The sequence below is a fragment of the Lepidochelys olivacea genome (genome assembly GCF_965140295.1).
Source record: "Lepidochelys olivacea isolate rLepOli2 genome assembly, chromosome: 2".
Classification (NCBI taxonomy): domain Eukaryota; kingdom Metazoa; phylum Chordata; order Testudines; family Cheloniidae; genus Lepidochelys; species Lepidochelys olivacea.
The window spans coordinates 49,844,348-49,868,119 of record NC_140412.1 but is presented as its reverse complement, the minus strand read 5'-3'; the positions used below and the strand labels follow the sequence as shown (position 1 = coordinate 49,868,119).

At 41.9% G+C, this 23,772-nt stretch overlaps 1 protein-coding gene across 2 annotated transcripts in view; it reads left to right on the top strand.

The window, feature by feature from the left end:
• The window catches only part of LOC311516108 (carbonic anhydrase 3-like), a 101,302-nt gene that overhangs the window by 51,151 nt on the left and 26,379 nt on the right, over positions 1-23,772 (top strand). Inside the window, exons 1-2 of one of the 2 annotated variants that reach the window (XM_084619809.1) lie at positions 22,007-22,174; positions 22,749-22,946. In XM_084619809.1, the coding sequence (XP_084475935.1) occupies positions 22,132-22,174; positions 22,749-22,946 (241 nt within the window). In that variant the 5' untranslated portion in view covers positions 22,007-22,131. Of the gene's footprint in view, positions 1-22,006; positions 22,175-22,748; positions 22,947-23,772 lie in introns of those variants that run through there. The other variant, XM_084619808.1, reaches the window with a different exon arrangement.

Genomic DNA, 23,772 nt, shown 5'->3' with positions numbered 1-23,772 from the left:
ATTTTAATAATCTATTAAGACTGTGATTATTGTAGTCATCAAATAGCCAGAAGACTGAGTGATTTGTATGCATTTATGGAAGACCAGCCTTTTGCTATTTTTTTCAAAAACTAAGGGGGTTCTCAGACCTAATCCCAGGTTTTTACCCAAAAGAGTGTCTGTGTTTCACATCAGCCAAACAATAACTTTACCAGTGTTCTTTCCAAAGTCACATGCTAATAAAGGGGAATCTGCTTTCCATACTTTATTTGCTAGAAGGGTTTTAGCATATTATTCAAATCGAACTAAAGATTTTAGGAAGTCTTCAAGGTTATTTGTTTGTTATACTAAGAATCATATGGGTTATAATGTACCTGCTCATGTTATTTACGGATGGGTAAAACAATATATCCTTGAATGTTATAAATTAGCAGCAGTCCTTGTACCTACTGGCTTAAGGGCAGTCCTTTAGGGCAGTGTCAGTGTCTTTGACTTGTCTTAAACATATTCCTACTGGGGAAATCTGAAAGGCTGCTTGGAAGTCACTGTATGTTTACTAAATATATGCTTTGGATTTGGCTTCTAGAGGGGATGCTAGGTTTGGTAGAGTTGTGTTTAAGTCACTGTTTGATTAGGAGCCTGTTTCCAACTCCTGAGTTTTTCAGAACTGCTTGCCAAACTGGCTGTAAATTGGAATGTGTAAAGCAACTTGAAGACAAAATGAAGGTTACTTACTTATAGCTGGAGTTCTTCAAGGTGGTACTGCATATTCGCACCCACCCGCTCTCCCCTCTTTCTCAGAGTCCTATCTTAGTTTTCTTTGGGTCAGCTTTGAAAGGAACTGAGGCAGCAGAAGGCATACAACCCCCTTATACTTTGCCATCAGAGCATTTATGAATACTGAGGGGCTGGTGTGCGCTCTCCAATGGGCACTGCTTGGAGACAGTTCCTTTGTTAGTCAACACTGGTCGGTGCATTACCCATAAGTGTGATTATGCAGAGTCATCTGGAAGGACTCTGGTCACAGGTAAGTAGCCTTCATATCTGAAAGATGGAGCTTTGAGGCAGAGATATACACAAAAGTTGTTCAGATGCCCAAAGCTGCAGAGAAGAACACTCACCAGCAGTTGTGAAATTGTCTGCAGGGCTGGCAAGTATTGTGCATCTGGTGTGAGACTCATACATTAAGCAGCCCTGTCGCACCTGCCCACATCCCATCTGCAAGCACTTGCATTAAGCAGAACTGTGGGTCAGCAGCTTCTCCTAGCCACCATAAGCCACCATGGGGCCAGACTAAAAGTGGCCTCAGCTTCCCTTGCTGCCAGAAAAGCTCAACTGTAATGCAACATTTGTTTGTAGGGGTTGTACCTAATTTTACACTTGATATCTAAGATCCTCAGATTTAATGTTTTGTTTGAACACAAGTCTCATATCCATTTGCATGCAGAAAGAACTATATTTTCCTCACACACTTGTCTGCAGCTGCCCAAGTGGCTTTTGGATGTGCAAATTTATGTTGCTAGAGCCTGAAGGATGGTCCAGCTGGGGTCCTGGGTGCTGTTCTTATAGAATCATAGTATAAAGTGATAGAAGCTAGAGATGGAAAAGTCATCTAGTTCATCTCTCTGCCAATGCAGGATTATTCCCTATTGTATTTCTACTAGTGCTTTGTTCAGCCTAACATTAAATGTCAAAGGGAGAAGGGACACATGTTACTTAACCACCATTTTATTCCTAAATATCCTTCTTCTCCATTCAGGTAGCATTTTTTTGGCTAGCGTCATAAGACTGAAGTTAATGCCCCTGTGTAATTTGTAGACAAGGAAAGATATTAAAGTACCATGTACCTCTCTTCTTTCATAGCCCAAGTGTTTTTTTCTTTTTAATGGTCCTGGCTTCCACATGTAAATCCCAAACGTTATAAGCTTTTATTCTGTAAAGTTTCCTGTCTCTCCAATGAGAGAGTATCAACAAAGCAAATATTTTCCTCAGTCTCAGCGGAGCTCAACATGGCTATATGCATCTACAGCATCTCTAAATTTATAGCTAAACAAATGCTACTGGCCCTGGAAAAAACAAAGGAAAGTTGCTGACTTGTTGCCCAACAATTTGTGTAAGATCTATAATTGAAACACTGATTTCATGGCAGCTGTAGTAAAAGGTACAGTGGTGTAAGATCAGAAAGAATGCTTTCTATGCCTAATGTCATGGAATACTTTGCTGTACTTTCTGCTAAGTAGCTATATAAAAAAGTCATGCAGCTAAAGCCTATTGCATATGAAATTGAGGGTTTAGAAAATGGCCAGTTAGAAGTGCACAGATGAAAAATTATTAGTGAAGATGGTTATGCAAAATCAAAGACTGAGACTTGTCAACACAGAAGTACCAGTATATATTTCAGGTTTGTGCCAATGTAATGAAATAGCTACTTTTAACTACAACCCAGCACATGATCTGTAGACCATTGCACCACAAGAAAACAATGAGCTATTTGAGAGTTAATGAACACTTGTAGATTTTTATAGTTGATCAACTTTAAGTCCTGCCATATGGGTGTTCCAGTACTAAATAATTGATACTTAGCACTTATGCATCTCCTGTCATGTGTAAAGCAGTTTTACAGCTGTTATCTAATTAATTCACAATGGTCCTGTGAAATAGGTGAAAAATTATTATCTTCCTTCTACAGGTAGAGGATCTGAGGCACAAAAGAGATTGAGTGATTTGCCCAAATCCTCAAAGGATGTCAGTGTTGGAACTAGGAGTACTTGTGGCACCTTAGAGACTAACAAATTTATTTGGGCATAAGCTTTCGTGGGCTAAAATCCACTTCATCGGATACATGCAGTGGAAAATACAGAAGGAAAATATATATACACAGAGAACATGAACAAATGGGTGTTGCCATTCCAACTATAACGAGACTAATCAATTAAGATGAGCTATTATCATCAGGAGAAAAAAAACTGTAGTAGCGATAATCAGGATGGCCCATTTCAAACAGCTGACAAGAAGGTGTGAGTAACAGTAGGGGAAAAATAGCATGGGAAATAGTTTTTACTTTGTGTAATGACCACTGGGATTAGAAGTGAGGGATGCTGGTTTTCTGATCATGCCCAAATCACTAGCTTGTTCCTTTCTGTATAATTATGATGTACTGGGGGAAATCATTGACATCTGCATGGGGTGTTGCTGAAGTGTGAGTAATATATTCTGCAGTAGTCTAAAGGTATTAGCTTTGATTGCTTTAAGATTTTTTACAGGTTTTTCCTCCTTCAGGATTCTTAATTTGTTTGTATGTGGTTTTTTTTTTATTTCTCCATTCCAATTTAGCACATTTTTAAAGTAGTGAAACAAGAATCAGTAAGGTCTTGTCTAGATTACATTTTATTCAGTTTCTAACTAGTTTTAAAATGGTCAACTCAATGCATAACTCATGTCCTCAAAACTCCCATCCATAACAGTGAAGCTGATCTTACTGTAGGGCAGGGCATGATTGTCAGAAACAGTCTAGAATGGGTATTTTACTGTGTAGAAAGCAGTGTCTAGCCATGTTCATGTAACTGTGTGAGCCAGTCCTCCTGCTTCCCAGATCTCTCTGGCAGGTCATCAGAAAGTGTATTGTGTCATCAGCTGTACAAAGTAATCTGTATTCAGGTCCTTCTAAAACTCTAACTCCTCCCAACTATCCCATGGCATAATACTGCCTATGTAACAAGGAAGTGGGGGGTTGATTCAAAATGCCAACAACTTGTTTCTGACAGCCATAGCAAGGCACAGGGAGCACCTGAGTATCCATTTTTGCTGGTAGATGAACTGTTGTGCTAGCAACTATCTGGAACCACCTGTCTAAAAATGTCTAAGCCATCAGTGTGCACCAAGTCTGATAGTATCACGAGCACCTTGCTTGCTTTCCAGATCAAGGAGAGTAACAAGCAGATCTGAGCTCCACAAAGTGAAATCAGCAGCAGATTTCTGTCACCAAATGTGACTTTAACTGAAGTATCAACCAATGCCTCATCAAAATCAACATAATTCAAGTTCAGTATCATTGAGTGAAAGAACACAGCCAAGGGTTCAGCTAGGGACCATTTGCCCCTTTTATGAAGAACTGAGCAGGATCCTCTGCACCAGATTTACCTCTGACACTCTTTACACTGTCAAGGGTTTTGTTCCCCTTCTCCTCTAATAAGGGGGATGATGATGATGATGATGATTGGGAGGAAGAAAAGGTGTCCGCAGCCATAACAGATATCATGATGTTTATTATGGCTGTGAGTGGGGAGGTATAGGAACTGGGGTGTGGAGTGCTGAAGTTTGGGGTTTGTGATAGCTCTTGGGACTATCGATAGAGGCACTCACAGGACAACAAGGTAAGTACCTAGTCTGACATATTCATTGCTCATTAATATTGCATTACCACATCCAAACTCTAAGTCCTGTCACTGTTGCCATTGCACAAGTAGAAGCATCAGCTAATAACAGAGGCACTGTGTTGATGTCATTCCTTGGCATGCTGCTGCCTATTCTAATTTTCCTATTTCTGTAACTCTGTACAAATGCAGCACAAAGAGTAACACCAGTCCCTGCCCCCAGCTACAGTGTCTAGCACAAATTTCCTAGCTCCACATTGATTCAGCACATCAAGACCATCCATACTGTTTGTTCTTATGGTGAAGCAACCTGCAATTAGGAAGTGTGGTGATGTACTCAGAAAATACTCACTTCCCGTTTCCTGGAACAACTATGATGGCATCCAAATCCGACAAATTTAAAATCACTGAAGTGTCAAAAAGTTAATCAGTATCCTTATGCCTTCCGGGCTCAATCCTGTAAGGTTCTGAGTACTTTGATCCACTCCCCAAAGTACTTCACACCCTTCACTTTAAGCATGTGGGTAGTCCCATTGAAATTGCAATATGTACAGTGACAGACTGAGTTTGAATGACAGGTGTCCACTGAAACTTGCTGCCCAGAGAGGTGACAGGGAAATAAACATGTATGAAAATGATTGAATGTAGGTGTCTGCCTCTTGTGTCTGATATGTCAGGGTCACATCTGAGGTTAGATAAAGGTCAAAGACAATGTTGATAGACTTTTCCCCTTCTCAGTCAAATTAGTAGGGCTGCTTGTTTTTGGTGTGTTGCAAACTTCCATTGAACATGTGTTGCATATTGTTATCTTGTTCCACCCAAAATTCTGCAACCTTCACAGAAAGAGAAATGCACTGATAGGCTGGTAGGCATCTAAGACAAACCTGCATTGGCAGCTGGTAGCCAGGAGCAAGTGCCAAGCCCCAATCCTTTGTGTGTATGGTGCTCTAAATAATCTTTCGGGAAAGAAAAACTCAAGATGGAAGGAGTTTTTCCAGGATAATCGATATAAAAGGAGGGGCTGGAAGGATGACAAAATGGTGTCCTTCACAGAACAAGAGGATAAAATGTGCAGAAAGGAGAAGTAAGCTGAGGAAATGTGGATAGAAGAAAAAAAACCTAGGAGGATAGAGATGAGGGAGAGAACAGACAGCAAAAACGGCTGTGCTCGACAAGTCAAACCATGTTAATTGTTATTCCAGTGGCATGTAATAAGACAGTTACATTAGACATGGCTACATATATAATGCAGATATGCCCTAAAATCCACAACCTAATCCTGCTCTCAGTTACATTGGAATAAATTGGTAGTAATTCCTTTGACATCAGTTGTCACTTTGGATGGGCTATCACCAGCAGGAGAGTGAATTTGTGTGGGGGGGTGGAGGGTGAGAAAACCTGGATTTGTGCTGGAAATCACTTTAGATAAGCTATTACCAGCAGGACAGTGGGGTGGGAATAGGTATTGTTTCATATTCTCTGTGTATATATAAAGCCTGCTGCAGTTTCCACGATATGCATCTGAGGAAGTGAGCTGTAGCTCACGAAAGCTTATGCTCTAATAAATTGGTTAGTCTCTAAGGTGCCACAAGTCCTCCTTTTCTTTTTGACATCAGTGTATTTACACAAATGTAAACTCTGCAGAAACTAGGAGAATGATCTTTGCAACAGCATTATGAATGGATATCAGAGGAGCAAGATTACATTTAGACATAGCCTGAATGTGAGGATTTTGAGAAAAGTATGAAGTAAAGATGATGCCCAGATTATGGGGCTGGGTGAGCAGCAGGAATGGAGATTTTGTCCACAGTAATCAAGAAAGGAGGCTGGGAGGATGCTTTAAGAGGTGGGGGGAGGGGGGAGAGAGGTGAAGATTAAGAACTCTGAATTAACCATGTTGAGCTTGAGACATCCATAGGTCATCCATGGGAATGTGTCAGAGATAAGTAGAGATTTAGTCTAGACAGAAAGAGACACGTCTGGAGGAGAGAGAGAGAGATGCGAGTTGTCAGCATAGAGTTGAATTTGTGTTTGCGGATGAGATTACCCAGAGATAAAGTGTAGAGGAGGAAGAAAACATGACCAAGGACAGAGCCATGTGCAGCCCGCACAGAAAGTTAGAGGGGGAATGAGGAGTATCCTCTAAAGGACATGGTGAAGAAGTGATTAGAGATGCACTGGTCTCCAGCTGAATCTGGAGACAGACATTTGTGGATATCGGTTAAGGGAAAATATCTCATGTGCATGTCTGGGGTGTCAGGCATTTCATGGGAAAGGGGTGTCCCATAAATAGGGAGCATGTATGGAGTGTGAATCTCTTAAAGGTTACTCATTGAGGAGCATTTGTCTCCCAGGGAGAATGTATAGGAAGTGTGTCTCCTAGAAGGAAATTTTAGTGGACCACAACTGACCTTCCAACCATAATATTGTTCTCTCTAGAGAGCATGGTGACAGCCAGCCACCATCAGCCTCCCCATATATATTTTAGCTAGAGCAGAAGCTGGGGTTTGCTTCACCTCACATGTATCTCATTTGGATTTTGTTGTGATACACTTTGTACAACCTTCCCTTTATTGAGGTACTCCCTTTTCATTTACCATCCCCTTATTGAGGTGGTTGGCAAAGGCAAAAGTTTCTAATCTGCTGTATCAGTAGATATGCTGCAAAGTAAGATTTTTTCCCTATATTTCCACATGGATAATGTCATCAGTGTGTTTTGACAGCTCTGTCTCCATATTTTATTAGTCTTTCTGGCCTTAGTTGAATGTGATTTGATTTGAACTATTCTCACTTATTTGAATGTTCTTGTCAGACTGTAGTGTTCAAGGTCAATAAGAGACATAAAGTTGTACCTTGCGAGAGAAGAGTTGCCAGTCTGCTGGAATTTCAGAGCAGACGCCTGGAGCTTATAAAAGGTCAGATTTTCATTCTTGGATTATTTGGAGTCAGACTGTGCCAGAGTGTATAAAAGTAGATAGCTCAGCTCGGATTTTCATTCTTGAATAGAGATTTGGATTTCAGTGTGCGTGTCATGCAAGCAAATCCCAATGACAAATGTATAATAGTCACCTACTTACAGAGATTATGCTGTTCAATGTATCAAATCTGGAAGCTGTGCCTTAAATGGATAAAAATGTTATGCTGTAGAAGTCCCATATGTATTAACTGATTCATTGATTAGATGTATACATTAATTCTGATGTTCTCGTTATTATATGCTCATTTAATCAAATTTCACCAGGAAAACTCTCTTATTTTGCCTCCTAGTTGATCATGCTAAATAAACTCTGCAGTTTATTTTTTTCATGCTAGTTTACATTTCATTGAGTACAAATTAATGTAGGTGATGGACTGGTTACTGAACTATAGCATAACTATGATGGGATTTGGCATGTCCGCTGCTGTGTACTGGGTTGACAGTATATCACTATATGCCTACTGAAATAAAAAGGGATAGAAAAGGTTTGTCTAAGCTTTGTCTACGTGTGGTAGATTCTGCTGTTTGTCAAAAAATGTAAATTAGCTGGCAAATCTCTGTGTGTTATGAAGGCGGCAGAACCTATCCCCATATACTGCCCTTTTTGGTTTGGCAGCTCTTCCTACAAAGATCTGACTGTTAATGGGATTTCCATTCACGCCTACCATGCTTTCCATATCCAGGCATGCATCTCAGTGAAGTGAAAGACAGTGACAATCTTGCTCTTTGGCTGTGACATGCCTCCTAACTATGGCATTCCTCAATCAAAAACACAATGTGACATGCCTTTCTCAAACTGCCAGGCATGCTGTGTGCAACATGCCACGAACTGTTGCAGTCCCACTCCTATTTTGCGTAATCATTCTCCATTCTGTTGTATTCTTTTCTCTTACAAAAGCTGTTACATAAAAAGGATATTTTATATTTGCAATGTGTTTTGAATAATTATGCCCGGATTATTTTATAAGAATATTGGGCTATCTTCTGCACTGTAGTACAGTCACTTTGCACCAGTTAATGGTGCAAAATAGCCTTAAAACTAGTATGGCTGATCATGCAAGGCAAGCTCACACCAGTGTAAAGGGATCCTCAAAGGGTATACAGGCAGTGTAGTAACACTTATGCCTCCCCTCTCCTTGCTGCTACAAGGGGTGTAGCCAAGACTTCTCTGTAAATCAACCATCCTCAGCTGCCATGTTGGCCCCTGGAAGGTGTTGGCAATTGACATAAATTTGATCCGGGCAGCCTTTCTTCTGTTTTAATTTATGCCCAGGGACTGGCGCAGCATGCAATTGGCTCATAATTGGTGGAGTGTTAAAGCCACCTTTGCACATCCCCTCTTCTCTAGTTGCACTGTGTTCCTTTTGGGTGTAGCCAAGAATCAAGGCCAATATCCATTTTGTGTCAAATTCTGTTCACTTTACTCAAGTGAAAAGCCCCACTGTCCTCAGTTGGGCTACTTGCATAAGAAAGGTGAGCAGGATTTTGCCTATTGCATCTCTCCTAGAGGAGAAAGTTGCATGTTGATTCAAAATCCACCAGCAAGTGTTTCACATCCATGCACTGTTAACTAGTGCTGGCTCTTCTGTTTGGATTTTTCACTTAGATGACAGTTGTGCAAAATCCCTTTTTGACTAGGAGTGTGAGGAGGCAACCATGTGTTATTTATTCCAATAAGCTTTTGAAATATTTTGCAGTCCTGAAATGGATTCCTCATATTGAGCCATAAGTGTATATACAACTAGAATGTAGCTAAAACCTCTCCACTTTGGCCAAACTATACCCCATCTTGTTTTTCCTGAAACACAGGAGTGGATGATGTGTGTATTTGTCTGACCTACTGTATCACACTTTATGGGTGACTGTAGTATTGTAGCAGAGAAGCAGTTTAGCATGAAGGCTTGTGTTAGCATCTAATAATGTACCCGGATTATTCTACCTATCTATGTTTACATGTACAGATACGAGAGCAGATACGAGAGCAGCATCTGTCAATAATCTTCTCAGAGACAGTACATAATTAGCTTTCTTTTTAAAAATATCAGTTTCCATGTCATGTCACCTGTAGTTGGAATATTTTATTAAATTAAGTCTTTCAACTAAAAATGGAGAGCAGATTTATTGACTTGTTAACTCATATTTATATTTTATTATCATTGTACTCACTGTGTTTTGCAGTAATTATGTAAAGATGGGTTATAAGAAGCTATATATTCTATATTTAGCATTTATTCATCCTACAATTTATCTGGTACCCTGTTTGTTTCTTATTTTAAAAACAAAATAGAAATAAGTAGAGCATTCTCCTCTCAGCAAGTAAAATCATAGATAACAACCTTGCCAACATTCTTTAAACCTCATCAGTAATAATACTGCTGAAATATGTGATAGTCTTGGCTCTATTTAATTACTTCCACAGTTTTCCTCTCCTACTTCCACTTTCCTGCTTCCAATCCCATTTTGTCATTGTAGCAAATTTGATCTTTCTGGTGAAACAGAAGTTTATCTGTGACAAAAGTCCATCTGTTACAGTGCTATCATTCAGCATTACTGTATGCAGATATGTTCTCTAGGAGTAAACATGGCTTTCTAATTAAGGCACTGGACTGGGACTCAGGAGATCTGCATTTGGTAACCTGCTCTTCCACAGACTTCCTGTGTAACTGTGGGCAAATTCATATTTTCAAAAGCACCTAAGTGATTTAGGTATTTAGGTACACAAATCTCATTAGGCATTTTTAAAAATCCCACCTTTAACCTTTCTGTGTCTTATTTCCCCATCCATAAAATGGTCCATTTACTAATGGTTGTGATATGCCCAGATACTTCAGTGATTTAGGAGTGTGAGGTGGTTTTCATATACCTACATAGTTACAGGTTCTTAAGTCACTTGGCAGTGATTTAAGCTTGTTTTGCTGACTGTTGATATTTTATTTCTTCTGGAAACTGCCCTGTTGGATAGTGCATTGATGTAAGCACTGGAGCGGTTTAACAAGAATAAATATTTGCTGCACACAGTTGTAAATTCATTAGGTATTTATCTTTTGCTTAAGCTTTCAAGGCTGGTCATTTCTTAACCAAACAATGATGGCTGCTGGAATATCTTAATTTCATGACTTGCAGAAAATGTTTGCCTGCAAGAAAAAGGGGAAGGGGACAGGATGGATCTTGAGTTGACAAATAATCTATGACAAGTTTGTGAACCAAAAAGGTCCTTTGTTGCCAATATCCAAAGAAGGGATATTTGGAGAGAGGGCCAAAAACATTTTAGTATGACCATTTGTTGAGCCAACTAAAGGTATCACATTCTCCAGTTTGCCCAATTTGTTTCATGATGCAATGTAAAGGCAAAAGGGTGACAAAAATAAGTCAAAACTATACAATTTGAGACAGCTTACCGGTTGTGACTGATTCCACATAACTTTTTTTTTATTCATGCTACATTTGTAACTAACCTGTGCTGAAAGATTACAGTCTTCTGTAGTTCACAGTGAATTTATTTTGTTTGTGCAATGGAATCAGGTAGAGTTCACTAGAAAGCTATAATCGTGAAGGTTTTCCTGTGGTTTGTAGGAATTCTTAATGAAAGTGATTGCTCTTTTTTTTTAAAAATGAAATGGAAGAAAACAATTCAGAAAAAGAGTTGGTGTGACTCTTCTTTTTGTAGTAAAAACGTATCCCTTATTTCCATAAATGGCTCCATTATATGTTCTTTTTCTGTGTGAAGTAGATTAAATGTGCCTCTCAGCAAGACTGCTAAAGCCACCTGTTTATAATGACCAAACAACTATGAGCTGCTCCAAATGGAATTTGATGATCTCATAAATGTTTCTGTCTCTCAGTAGGTGAGGAAGAAACCATTTCTGAGGGATTAACGCCTGTGCTAAGATTTATGAATTAAAATTGCAGTAGGGGTCAGTTTTATATGCATGTGCTAAAAACAACATTAACTGATGGCATGTAATAAAGGGTAAGATTATACCAGTGATTCCTTTGTGAAACTGAAAACATGTATTTCTCTTTTTCAATACTGAGTTTTCAAATCATTGCCATATATTTTGCTGAATCTAGTACTGTTAAAGGAATACACAAAGAATGAGATTCTTTAGAGGCCACTCCTACAATGATCTGATCTTTCTAGCTCAATAGTACCAGGAGTTGATGCTTCTCCTGTGACATTTTCATAATAGGAATCACCAAAGCAGTATAAATTGTCAGCAGAGGACCAAATCCCAGCAATGTGAAATGTATGAAGTGAAGGTAGTAATACATTTATATCAGGACAACTATCCTTTACTAATTAATAAAAGTAATGTGAGGACTCCTAGGTTAATGCTCATGCACAGTCTGAGTGAGGAATTGGGATGAATTTATATAGCCACATGATCCCATGTTAAAACTCTTTACAGGCTGCAATTTGACCCTCCAACCTGGCTGAACAATGCTTTGATAGCCTCTTACTCATGTTCTCAATCAAACATAGTAGTGGGAAAATTCTGAGGCCAGAGATGAAAGGGTCTGAGCAGCTGTTTTGTTGGGCTCATTTCTGATCTCTGTGAGAAAAAAAGTGAGTAACTTGGAATATTACGTGAATCTTTGCACTCTATAAGGACAACATAACTTACACATACTCCTTTGTTTGTTTTGGCAGCCGGGTGGGTGAAGATCTGGCTGTGAACAGGGTTTCCATGTCTTTGCTACTGCTAAATATAATCCTCATATACCTAGGAAAATATATGGGTTTCTACTTAGGCATTTTTGGGCTTGCTTCACTTAGGTGCCTAATTGATATTTTATGTGCCTGAATCCCAGAATCAGGTCCCACTGGGATTCACAAGACCCTCACTTAGCTATTGCCGTACCTTGTTGGTGCTTAAATTCACTCAGTACCTACATTTCTGCAATAAAAGTTCCCTAGGCACCTATGTTTCTGCTTCCGCTGATGCATGCTTTAGCCTTAGTCTACATGTCTGGAAGCCAGAACCCGCAGGTGATGTGCAAACTGGGGGAAGATAGGCATTCCTAACTCACCCTGCAAGGCCCAATCCACTAGGTGTGCTGAGAGCTACTGCCACCTCTCAGGTGAGTGCCCTAACCAGTAGGCTATGGGATAGTCTGATATCAGGCTACTCTGTTAAAGTTCTTCCCCTGTGACTAAATAATGAAAGAGTCATTGGAGCAGGGGAACTGGATCCCAGGTTTCCCACATGTAGGGTGACCAGATGTCCCGATTTTATTTGGACTGTCCTAATTTTTGGGTCTTTTTCTTATATAGGCTCCTATTATCCCCCACTGCCTGTCCCGATTTTTCACATTTGCTGTCTGGTCACCCTACCCACATGCATGCTCTAATGATAGAGTCATTCGCATGCTCGCTCACTGTGGCCTCCTCCTCATTTCCCCAACTTCTTTCAGAAACAGTGTAGTCACCTAATGCCAAGAGAGGGTTTGCAGCTGAGAATCTCAGGCAGAGAGAGGTGCCTCCCTGCAGCCCAGACTTGGGCACTGAAGTGCCTGAGATGGGCAGGTCTTAGGACATACTCCTGGCTTTGGCATAGCCCACGGGCTAACTTAGGCAGAAAGCCACTTGGGTTACTGGGTTTTGTGAATCTCTCCCCATTCGTTACACCGGGAGCCTAGGCGCCTAACTCAGTCTTTGTGAATCTAGCCATTTGTGCCTACTCTGTGTCTTTTTCTCACTGGCCAATCTGGTATGAGCTTTCTGGCTCTTTTTCATGGTTCTGTCACAGTCCTCATTCTAACAGTGATTAGCATTACTGAGAAAAATATCTATCCACAATGGTAGAGTCTAAACAGCACATGTGTGAGAAGGAAATACACCCTTCCAACTTTGATCTCTTAGCCAGCAATATCCCTTGGTCACTTGCATTGGAATTGTTAGTGTACTTGTCCAAATTAGACCACTGGCTCCTGGATTAGGGATCTTGTCTTTCATGTGTCTGTACAGGGAGGTGTATATTTATGGTGTACTTTAAATAATGAAGAAGAGAGGCAACATTCAGAAATGATATTCTGCTAATCAATCAATGACAGTACTAATTTTGGGTCCCCTGAGCAAAGTGCAAATAAAAGGATTTTTGCAGAGGTGCTATGTAAGGGTTGATATGAATGGAATCCTCCTCTGCTGTCTGGTGGCCGTCTGTGAAACATAAGCAGTCTCTGTACCCACTGACCCCATCACCACCAACATGACAGGGGGTTTAGTCAGTGGATCTTCATAGCTGTAGATCCAATCTCCTGCCACACCCCCATACTCAGACTGTCCTGTGCACTGCTATGGAGGGTGCCTCTGTTGAGCACTTCTTATGGACATGTAAGGGCTGTGAATTCCTTCTGTGAAGCCTCTTCACAGCCTGCCCCATCACTCCCCATGGCAGTCAGTTCTAATACTTTGTGGTCCTTGTGTGGCTGCACAAGATAGGAGCAGGATATGTCTCATAGATCTGAAAGCACGTAGATTAACAGTATATTTGCATGTAAACATCTATTCCCAAGGTACCTTCTAATAAAGACCATGCCCAACATGATCAAGTGAGCTCACCTCAAAAGGAAGTGTGAACATTGTAAGAGATACAAATAGATTGGGAGTTGGGACCATTGTTATGGTTTATATAGGGAGATTTCTCCATTAGTTTCAGCTTTTATGTATGGTTTCAGAGTGGTAGCCATATTAGTCTGTATCAGCAAAAACAACGAGGAGTCCTTGTGGCACCTTAGAGACTAACCAATTTATTTGGGCATACACTTTTGTGGGCTAAAACCCACTTCATCAGATGCATGGAGTGAAAAATACAGTAAGCAGTATATATATTACAGCACATGAAAAGATGGAAGTTGCCTTACCAAGTGGCAGGTCATTGCTAACGAGCCCAACCTTTATTGAATTGACCTCATTATCACTGACACCTGACTTGGTAAGGCAACTCCCATCTTTTCATGTGCTGTAATATATATACTGCTTACTGTATTTTTCACTTCATTCATCTGATGAAGTCAGTTTTAGCCCATGAAAGCTTATGCCCAAATAATTTTTTTAGTCTCTAAGGTGCCACAAGGACTCCTCGTTGTTTTAACTTTTGTGCATGTATATTTTGGTACTCACCTTAATATTTCTGGCAAGGCAATTAGGGTTGATGGCTAGGGAAAAATACTGGCTTTCCCTGTAGTCAGCTGCACTTTATTCCAAACTGTTCTGATACCCTTCAGTTTTGTCTGTTCCCAGTTGACTGAATACTCACCTTAAACTGTACAATTCAAGGTCAACGTGAGACACAAAGCTCTACCTTTGCAGAGAAGAGCTGCCAATATGCTGGAATTTAAGAGCAGACACATCCAAAGTTTATAAAAGCAAACAGCTTAGATCAGATTTTCATTCCTGGATTATTCTGAGTCAAACTGTGCCAGAGTTTATAAAAGCAGATAGCTCAGCTCACATTTTCATTCTTGTATTGAGACTTGGATTTCAGTGTGCGTGCCATGTCAGTGAATGCCTATTGCAAAAATACAGTAGTCAACTAGTTAGAGAAATTATGGGGTGCAATGTGTTGAATTCCTATGTGGTTGTTTTAAAGGGCAGAAATGACCTGTAATGTTTTTTTTAACTTCACCTTTGGTATAGGGATCCAGACTCCACAGGAAAGATACAGAGCTGAATATTTGTCTCACTGAAATTGCAACAAAATTGCAACACTGAGGGGAAAATATCTAGGCAGTGACTTGTGTTGAGCTCAATGCCAAAAACGTTGTATTGTGTGCATAGACTGATAGACTTGAAGGCCAGAAGGGATGCATCTATCTAATCTAATTTATCAATATTTATAGAGCCCCATTCCCATGTTATTTATGGGCTTGATCCAAAACTCATTAATATCCCAGGGAATCTTTCTGTTGACTTCAATGGGCTTTGTATCATGCCCTAGGTGTTACACGTGGCAGAATCTGATCCTTAGTAACTATTGATATCCATAAGATACTGGGATTTTCTTTTCTGATGTGTGTTTCTTTCCAGATTGTTTTTCATTTTACCTTTGTACTTATTTTTTTTAAAAATACCCCTTTTCAGGCATTGTTTAATATTTAGCAATGAACAGGCTTAATTGATTCTCGGTGGGCTTTTTAATACTATTGATACCTTAGTATTATCCCAAACAATAGTTAAAGGGTCAACTTTTATGAACCTTTGTCTCGCTATGTGCCATCAGTATAACATCCTGCCTCAACTACTGCATTCTCCAGCTTCACGCTCTCTCTCATCTGTCTTTCTTCTGAGTCATTTATGCTTCTGGCAAGCTTATATTGGTCTCCTATTGTTCTATGTCTTCTTCCTTCTTCTTAACTTTCAAAGCACTCTATAACTTAGGCCCTGCCTACTTTTCCACTCTTTGTTTTCTTCTAAACCACTTTCCACTCCATGTGGTCCATCCCACCATCTCTCCTGATTGCTCCCTTTGGGTGACATTTTCAAAAATACTTAAAGGCCAGACATTCAAAGATATTTAGGCACTTAAAAATGCAGATCAGCACCTCATGAGATATTCAAAAGCATATATGAAGGTTAGGCACCTAAATCCCATTAATTTCAATATTTAAGTGCTTTTTCAATATCTCACAAGATGTCTATCTGCATCTTTAGGAGCCTAGATAAGTTTGATCTAGCCCTAAGTGATTTAGGTGCCTGTGTCCTGATTTCAAACGTGACTTAGGAACCTAAGTCCCATTGACTTTGACTTTCAGTGAGACTTAGGGCATATCCAGTGCATGACTCTTTTATGTGGGGAGGCTTGCGTGAGTGCTGGAAGCCCCCTAGAAGTAGGGGGGAACCAACACCTGGACTGTGGTCCCATCCCCACCCTGCCTCTTCCCCTGAGGCCTGCCCCCACCCGGCCTCTTCCCCGAGGCCCCACCCTCACTTCACCTATTCCCCCGAGGCACCACCCTCAATCTGCCTCTTTCCCAGAGGCCCCCTGCCCACCGCTCGCTCCTCTCCATCCCTTATCTCCCAGTCACTCACCCTTAAGACAGGAAAAAGGGGGGAGGGCTCTGGTACCACTTAGCTGAGTTGTTCTGGCATCAGCATGCACAGCCTCTCACTGGCTGGCCCAGCTGTGGGACTCCTTTTCCTGCTGTGCGTGCTGATGCCAGAGACACTCAGCTAAGGGGTGCCAGAACAGGGGAGGGCATGGCTATCCCACTTTTAAATGCTATTCCATTTTTTTCCTGACTTAAGGGCAAGTGACAGGAGGGGGAGGGGGTGCAGAGGAGCAAGCAATGAGCCTCAGGGGAAGAGGCGGAGCATAGGAGGGGCCTTGAGGCAGAGCACAGGCAGGGCCACAGTTTGGGCACCAGTGGCCTTCCCACTTCTAGGGAGCTTCCAGCAGCGGGGTTCCAAAGGCAGTGGGCTGGCATGCCTCCATAAGGCAGTAACCCATGCCCGCATCTGGCATTTCTTGCCCCCTGCATGGCCAGCCTTTTATGGGGAGGCTAAGCCTCCCCAAGCCTCTTATACATGCCACTCACAACTTAGAGTATGTCTACACATGGGTAAACAATCTGTGGTTGTCCAAAGTCAGCTGACTTGGGCTCACACGGCTCAGGCTCCAGGGCTGAAAAAGCCCTGTGTAGACATTCGGGCTTGGATTGAAGCTTGAGCTCTGAGACCCTGCATGAGTGGAGGGTCCCAGAGGTCAGGATCCTGCCCAAGCCCAAACATCTAAACAGCAATTTTTAGGCCCACAGCCTGAGCCCAGCGACTCCAAGTCAGCTGACCCATGCCAGCCCGTGTAGATGTACTCTTAGAGCCTAAGTGCCCAAGTCACTTTTAAAAATGAGACTTAAGCTTCTAAGTCACTTAAATGCTTTTTAAAATAAAGCCTTTGTCTCTTTTTGTTATTCCTAATTCTGTACATTATTTCTTGCTACTCTTATGCTTGGGGCAGCTTTCTAAGTAGTGCATGTCATGTTCTCTTCCTCTTCTTCAACAAATTTGGGAAAATTAACCTGTACTGTGAAGCACTGTGGCTGTAAAGACCATCCACCTCTTTCTGTTTTTCCACTGTTGCATTTGTACTTTTAGACTGGAAAATATTTGAGAAAAGGTTCTGTCATTGTGTAGCATCAAGTAGTTGTAAAGCATTGTGGACATGCACGCTGCTGTATAGGTAGTATTAATAAATTCTCTATTAGGCATATTTTCTTTTTGAAAAAAAAATGCTTAATCTTATTAATTCTGAGAGGTACATGGAGGGTATACTTTCTCCAAAAGAAAAATCATCCATAAATGAAGAGCATATGTGCAGTACCATTTATGAGACACCTTTCCAATCCCCACTATCAGACATATTGCCTTTTATGGTGATCCACTGCTAATGAGTTCATTATATAAAAACAATATGGCCCTTGAAAGTAAGAGGCAACATATTGAAACTAGAAGGGAATCCTTTTTAATATAAGTATATATAAATTGTGAAATTTGCTTCTACACAATGTTACTTAGCCAAATAGCTTAGTAGGGCTTTCAAAAGGACTCTCATGAATAAACATAGCATCTGCTGTAATGTTATCTGGGATTTTTTTTAAGAATATTTATTTTTATTTGTCAGTACCAATACAGAGCACCTGCCAAACAGCAGTAGGTGTTACACCATATAAAACCTATTTCAAATGCAAAACATACCAGAAGCCAGTACAATCAGCCCAGCCTCAGAAATAAATAAATCAGCCAGTCAGAGCAACTGAACAAACAAATCCACTCATCCCATATCAGAGTCCCTTCTTCATTTGTCCGCCCATGCTCCAAATCCCTGAGAAAACAGGTTTTGCAATGTGCCCTCAAGGCCAACAGATTTGGACTCTTTTAGGCTGTGAATGGTGGAGGAAATTAATTCCAAAGTCAAGGGCCCCGCTTGGAGAATAAATTAATATTTTAATTAAAGACAGAATGGATTATTGTGATTATGTAGTCTGACTTCCTGTATATCACAGGCTTCCATGAATTAATTCCTGTTTAAATTCAAACATCCAATCTTGATTTAAAAATTTTCAGAGACGGAGAATCCACTACAATTCCTGGTAAATTGTTCCAGTGATTAACTCTCACTCTTAAAAATTTACATCTTATTTTTAGTCTCAATTTGTATAGCTTCAACTTCCAGCCATTGGGTCTTCTTATTCCTTTGCCTGCTAGACTAAAGATCCCTCTATTATTAAATTTCTGCTCCTCATATAAACACTTATAGATTGTGATCACATAGCCCCTTAATCTTCCTTTGGTTAAACTAAACAGATTGAGCTCCGTGAATCTCTCACTATAAGGGAAGTTTTCCAGTCCTTTCATCATTCTCATGACTCTTCTCTGAACCCTCTCCAATTTATCAACATCTTCCCTGAACTGTGGAAACAGTACCGGACACAGTATTCTGGTAGTGGTCATACCAGTGCCAAATACAGAGTTCATATAACCTCCCTATTCCTATTCAACATTTCCCTGTTTACACATCTAAGGATCGCATTAGGCCTTCTGGCCGCAGTGTCATACTGAAAGAAAAGGAATACTTGTGGCACCTTAGAGACTAACCAATTTATTTGAGCATAAGCTTTCGTGAGCTACCGCTCACTTCATCGGATGCATACTGTGGAAAGTGTAGAAGATCTTTTTATATACACACAAAGCATGAAAAAAATACCTCCTCCCACCCCACTCTCCTGCTGCTAATAGCTTATCTAAAGTGATCACTCTCCTTACAATGTGTATGATAATCAAAGTGGGCCATTTCCAGCACAAATCTAGGGTTTAACAAGAACGTCTGGGGGGGTGGTAGGAAAAAACAAGGGGAAATAGGTTACCTTGCATAATAACTTAGCCACTCCCAGTCTCTATTCAAGCCTAAGTTAATTGTATCAAATTTGCAAATGAATTCCAATTCAACAGTTTCTCGCTGGAGGCTGGATTTGAAGTTTTTTCGTTGTAATATCACAACTTTCATAAACCCTGGATTTGTGCTGGAAATGGCCCACCTTGATTATCATACACATTGTAAGGAGAGTGGTCACTTTAGATAAGCTATTACCAGCAGGAGAGTGGGTTTGTGTGTGCGGGGGGGAGAGGGTGAGAAAACCTGGATTTGTGCTGGAAATGGCCCAACTTGATTATCATACACATTGCAAGGAGAGTGATCATTTTAGATAAGCTATTAGCAGCAGGAGAGTGGGGTGGGAGGCGGTATTTTTTCATCTTTTGTGTTTATATAAAAAGATCTTCTACACTTTCCACAGTATGCATCCGATGAAGTGAGCTGTAGCTCACGAAAGCTTATGTTCAAATAAATTGGTTAGTCTCTAAGGTGCCACAAGTACTCCTTTTCTTTTTGCGAATACAGACTAACACGGCTGTTACTCTGAAAAGTGTCATACTGAGAGCTCATGTTCAGCTGATTATCCACCATGACCACTTTTTAATCCATCTAATGCTTACCATAGTGATTTTGTATTGTTCCAGTTGCTTAATCAACATGTTGTGCAGTGCCAAATCAAATGCCTTACAGAAGTCTATGTACATCACATCAACACTAATTGTAATCAAACTTGTAATCTCCTCAAAATGATATCAAGTTACTTTGACAAGATCTATTTTCTATAAACCCAGGTTAATTGACATTAATTATATTACCTTCCTTTAATATAATATACAATAACTCCCTGCTTAGTGAAGTCAAAACGAACAAAACCAAATCTGCATTTGATTTGAGAGCAAGGATTTTCTTATTTGGAGTTCTTGGAGACTACCTTCGTATAGCATAATGATTTTGCAGTTTAATAGGATTCCTCTTTATCAGAAGTAGCTCCTTTAAAATAATCTGAGAAAGTGGATATTCACTCCCAATGTTGCCTTTGTGCAGTTAGGCTGTTTGTGAAGCCAATGGGATGCTGTAGAGTTTATGCAGGGATTAAAGCAAACTCATCCTTGGCGAAACTCCAAACCCAGAATTAAGTTGAACACAATGTGGGGAAAAAATGTTGCTGAATCTGTGTCTCCCTGAGGTACTATTCCCGTCTGGGCCCTCCTAATGTTGCAAACTGGCTCTCTAGGAGCCATCTTCATACTGCATATATCCATATTTTCTCCGGCTACCGGAACCCAGAGAGGAATGGGAGCAGCTGTCAAATATGATAAAACATGAGCAGTGGCACCCTAAGTTTTATGCTATGGAGAAGTTATTAGCATGGAGCAGCTTCTATATGTCAGCCTGCACAGCAGACAGCTGCAGTGCTGTGACAGTGTCTACTCAGTGTGACATATCAATAATCTGCATTTTTTCAACCTGGCCAAAGAATCTGACCAATTCACCTTGACAGCAGGGGTAGAGGTGGGAAGCAAGATTTTTTTTTTCAAGAATGGAAACCAATCAGTTTGTGCTTCCCATATATATTTTTAAATCCTTCAGTAATGAAAATGATTTCTACCATGTCACATGCATGCAGAGACAGCGGAAGGAGGCGACAGTAGCTTTGTTAAGAAGTCTGTTTCCTTTCTCAAATTCCCTCTGGCATTTTTTTCCACGATATCACTATAAGGAACAAATTTAGATTGTCCCTGATTCTAACAGACTATTCTCACCTGATGAATTTTAAAACAATTTTGGAAACTGATTGCTTTTTAAAAAAAAATGAACACAACATTTAATAATTAATGGTGAAATGTGAAACATTGACTAAGAACCATGAAATAGAGACTATCAGTTAAAACCCGTCTAATGAATTATGGGGGCTCTGCACTGCCCCGGTGCATTTACTGAGATTTTAATTTATTTGTAGTATGGGTTTAATTGATTGGAATCACTAGGGTACAAAGGAGGAGAGCTGTACTTTTGAAATGTAAATAAATGCCACAGAGATTCCAGCCCAGTCCCCCTGTTTGCAATGCACTTCACATTTAAATAACTTGAAAAAACAAAAACCACCGCCACTATGGACAATTTTGTGACCGCCTTCTACTGCAAAGGAGTGGTATAAGATACATGGTTCAACATAAGTTAGTCTCTCTTCCCAGACACAGCCCTGTGCAATGATTTGTGTCACGCCCCGAAGTCACAAGTTTAACACGCCGTGAAGACCCAGCAAGGGGTGCGAGGCGCGGTACCGCCAGCACGCTGAGCCCGCCATTCCTGGCCCGGGCTACCAGCCCACCCTTTGTGGGGCACAGGGACAATTCCAAGTGAAAAATCGATCACAGGAGTCTGCTCAGCGGCCAGCGGGGTCCTTTGATGTCTCAGCACAGGGCAGCACGAAGAGTGTCTGGTTAGAATGTGACCCGCCGCTGAGCATCCGCTGTACCTGCCCCCCCTTCCCCAGACCCCCTCCCCCCGCACCCGAGTGGGGACAGGAGCACAGCAGCTCCTCGTTCAATTACAAATACACACTAACGATCCCGGGGGGCTGCAGCCCCGAGCCGGGGCGGACGCAGCGGGAAGCGGCGCAGGCAGGGGACTAGCTCTGCGGGGGGCGAGCCTGCCAGGCGCGAAGCAGACGGGCAGGGGAGCGGGGCAGAGGCGGCGGGGGGGCAGCAGGGGAGTCCAGGGGATCGCTCTCTCCGCCCCCTGCGCGCCGGCCAGGCGCCCCCGCCCCCGCCCCCTCTGTCCCTCTCCCCCCCGCCCCCCCGCCCGGCCTCAACGGGGGCTCGGAGTTGGCGGGAGCCTATAAAAGCCCCTGGCGGAGCCGGCGCCACCGTCCTGCAGGAGCCGGCCGGAGCAGCCCGGGCCCAGAGTGCGGAGACCCCGCGCCGAGAGCATGGCCCAGCAATCCTGTCAGTGGGGCTACGACAGTGACAACGGTGAGTGAGGGGCAGGGCGAGCCCCGCAGCCTCCCCGGGCGGGAGCCTGCAGCGCTCGCGGCCGGCCCGGGCTCCGCTGTCCGCGCATCTGTCCGGCACCGCCGCTCTGGCAGACGCTGTAAGGGCTGAGACTGGGGCGGGCTGGGTGGGGGCTGGCTCCCGGCTCCTGCAACTTCTGCTGCCATGATAATAAGTCTGGGCACCACTTTACCGCCAGGTCAACCCGCGTTCCCCGTCCGATCTCCACCCTCACCCGGAAAGTGGATCTTGGACAGCTCCTGGAGCGCGGCGATCCAGGCGGCTGACTCCAGCTCCCCGGCTGGGCGGGTGGGGCGGGCCTGTGGCTCAGCCGCATATTCACCTGCAAAAACAGTTTCTTAAAAGGAGTCCCGCCCAATGGTTCAAATGCCTCTGTCTGAAAACCAAAAGGAGGGGGGAAATCCACAGTGAATGGCACAGCTGTGAGGCGATGTATGAATAAAGTGTAACATTGATTGTATTTGTATTAAACAGATGTCAACTTTATGCCTAAATGGAAGCGATTTTCATGTCATTCCTTTGCATTTCTTCCTAGGACCTGAGCACTGGCACAAATATTACCCTATTGCCAAAGGAGACCACCAGTCACCTATTGAAATCAATTCCAAAGAGGTCCAGCATGACCCCTCTTTACCCCCTTGGTTTGTTGGTTATGATCCCGGTGCAGCGAAGACCATACTGAACAATGGGAGAACCTGCAGAGTTGTGTTTGATGACACCTTTGATAGATCAGGTTAGTTTTAGTTTTATCTTAAGAAGTTATTCGGAATTAGTTAATGGTTGGAAAGTGCTTGGAAGACAACCTATGCTCTGCTTTATTTATTACTGCTGAAGGATTTGGCCCTGCACACACCAGCACAGAATGCCACATTAGGGATGGAATGGGGATAGACCATGATCTGCATTTGAGAGGATCCAGTTGCCCCAGTACTCAACACAACTCTGGCAGGGAGACTATGACTGCTATTGCAGCCCCCAGGTGCAGTCTCACATGGTGGGGGAGGGATGGAGGGAGAGGCTGCAGCAGACATGCAATCTTGGCCCTGGGCTGGAGGATGGATTTCACCTCCCCAGTCACACTGCACTCCACCTACACGGAGCTCAAATCCTCAGGCTTTCTGTGAGAGGAGTGAATTTTACGCAAAAGGCTTTGAGGTACACAGCTGGAATGTCTATGTAAAAGCAAGGTATCATTTCTGAAAAGTGTAATCATACTATTTTGGATAAAGCAATGTAGCTATATAGATAAACCCCAAATCCTGCTGTCCTTGCTCAAACAAAGCTCCCATTGACATTAATGAGATTTTTGACTAGGATTAGGCCTCTAATATTTCTGCTAAATGAGACCTCAGGTACAAAAGGCTGAGAAATTTCAGCTTAAAATGAGCTTCTTTAAAGCAAACATTAACTCTGTTATCATTACTCTTATTAACCTGTCCACCTACACTTCACAAATGCATGCACTATGCTGCGTACTTACTATGTGGCTCTTAAGGGTTAGAATGGCTAGACATTTTGACTAAATATACCGATGCTGCTTAGCAAGTGCTAGAAGTATT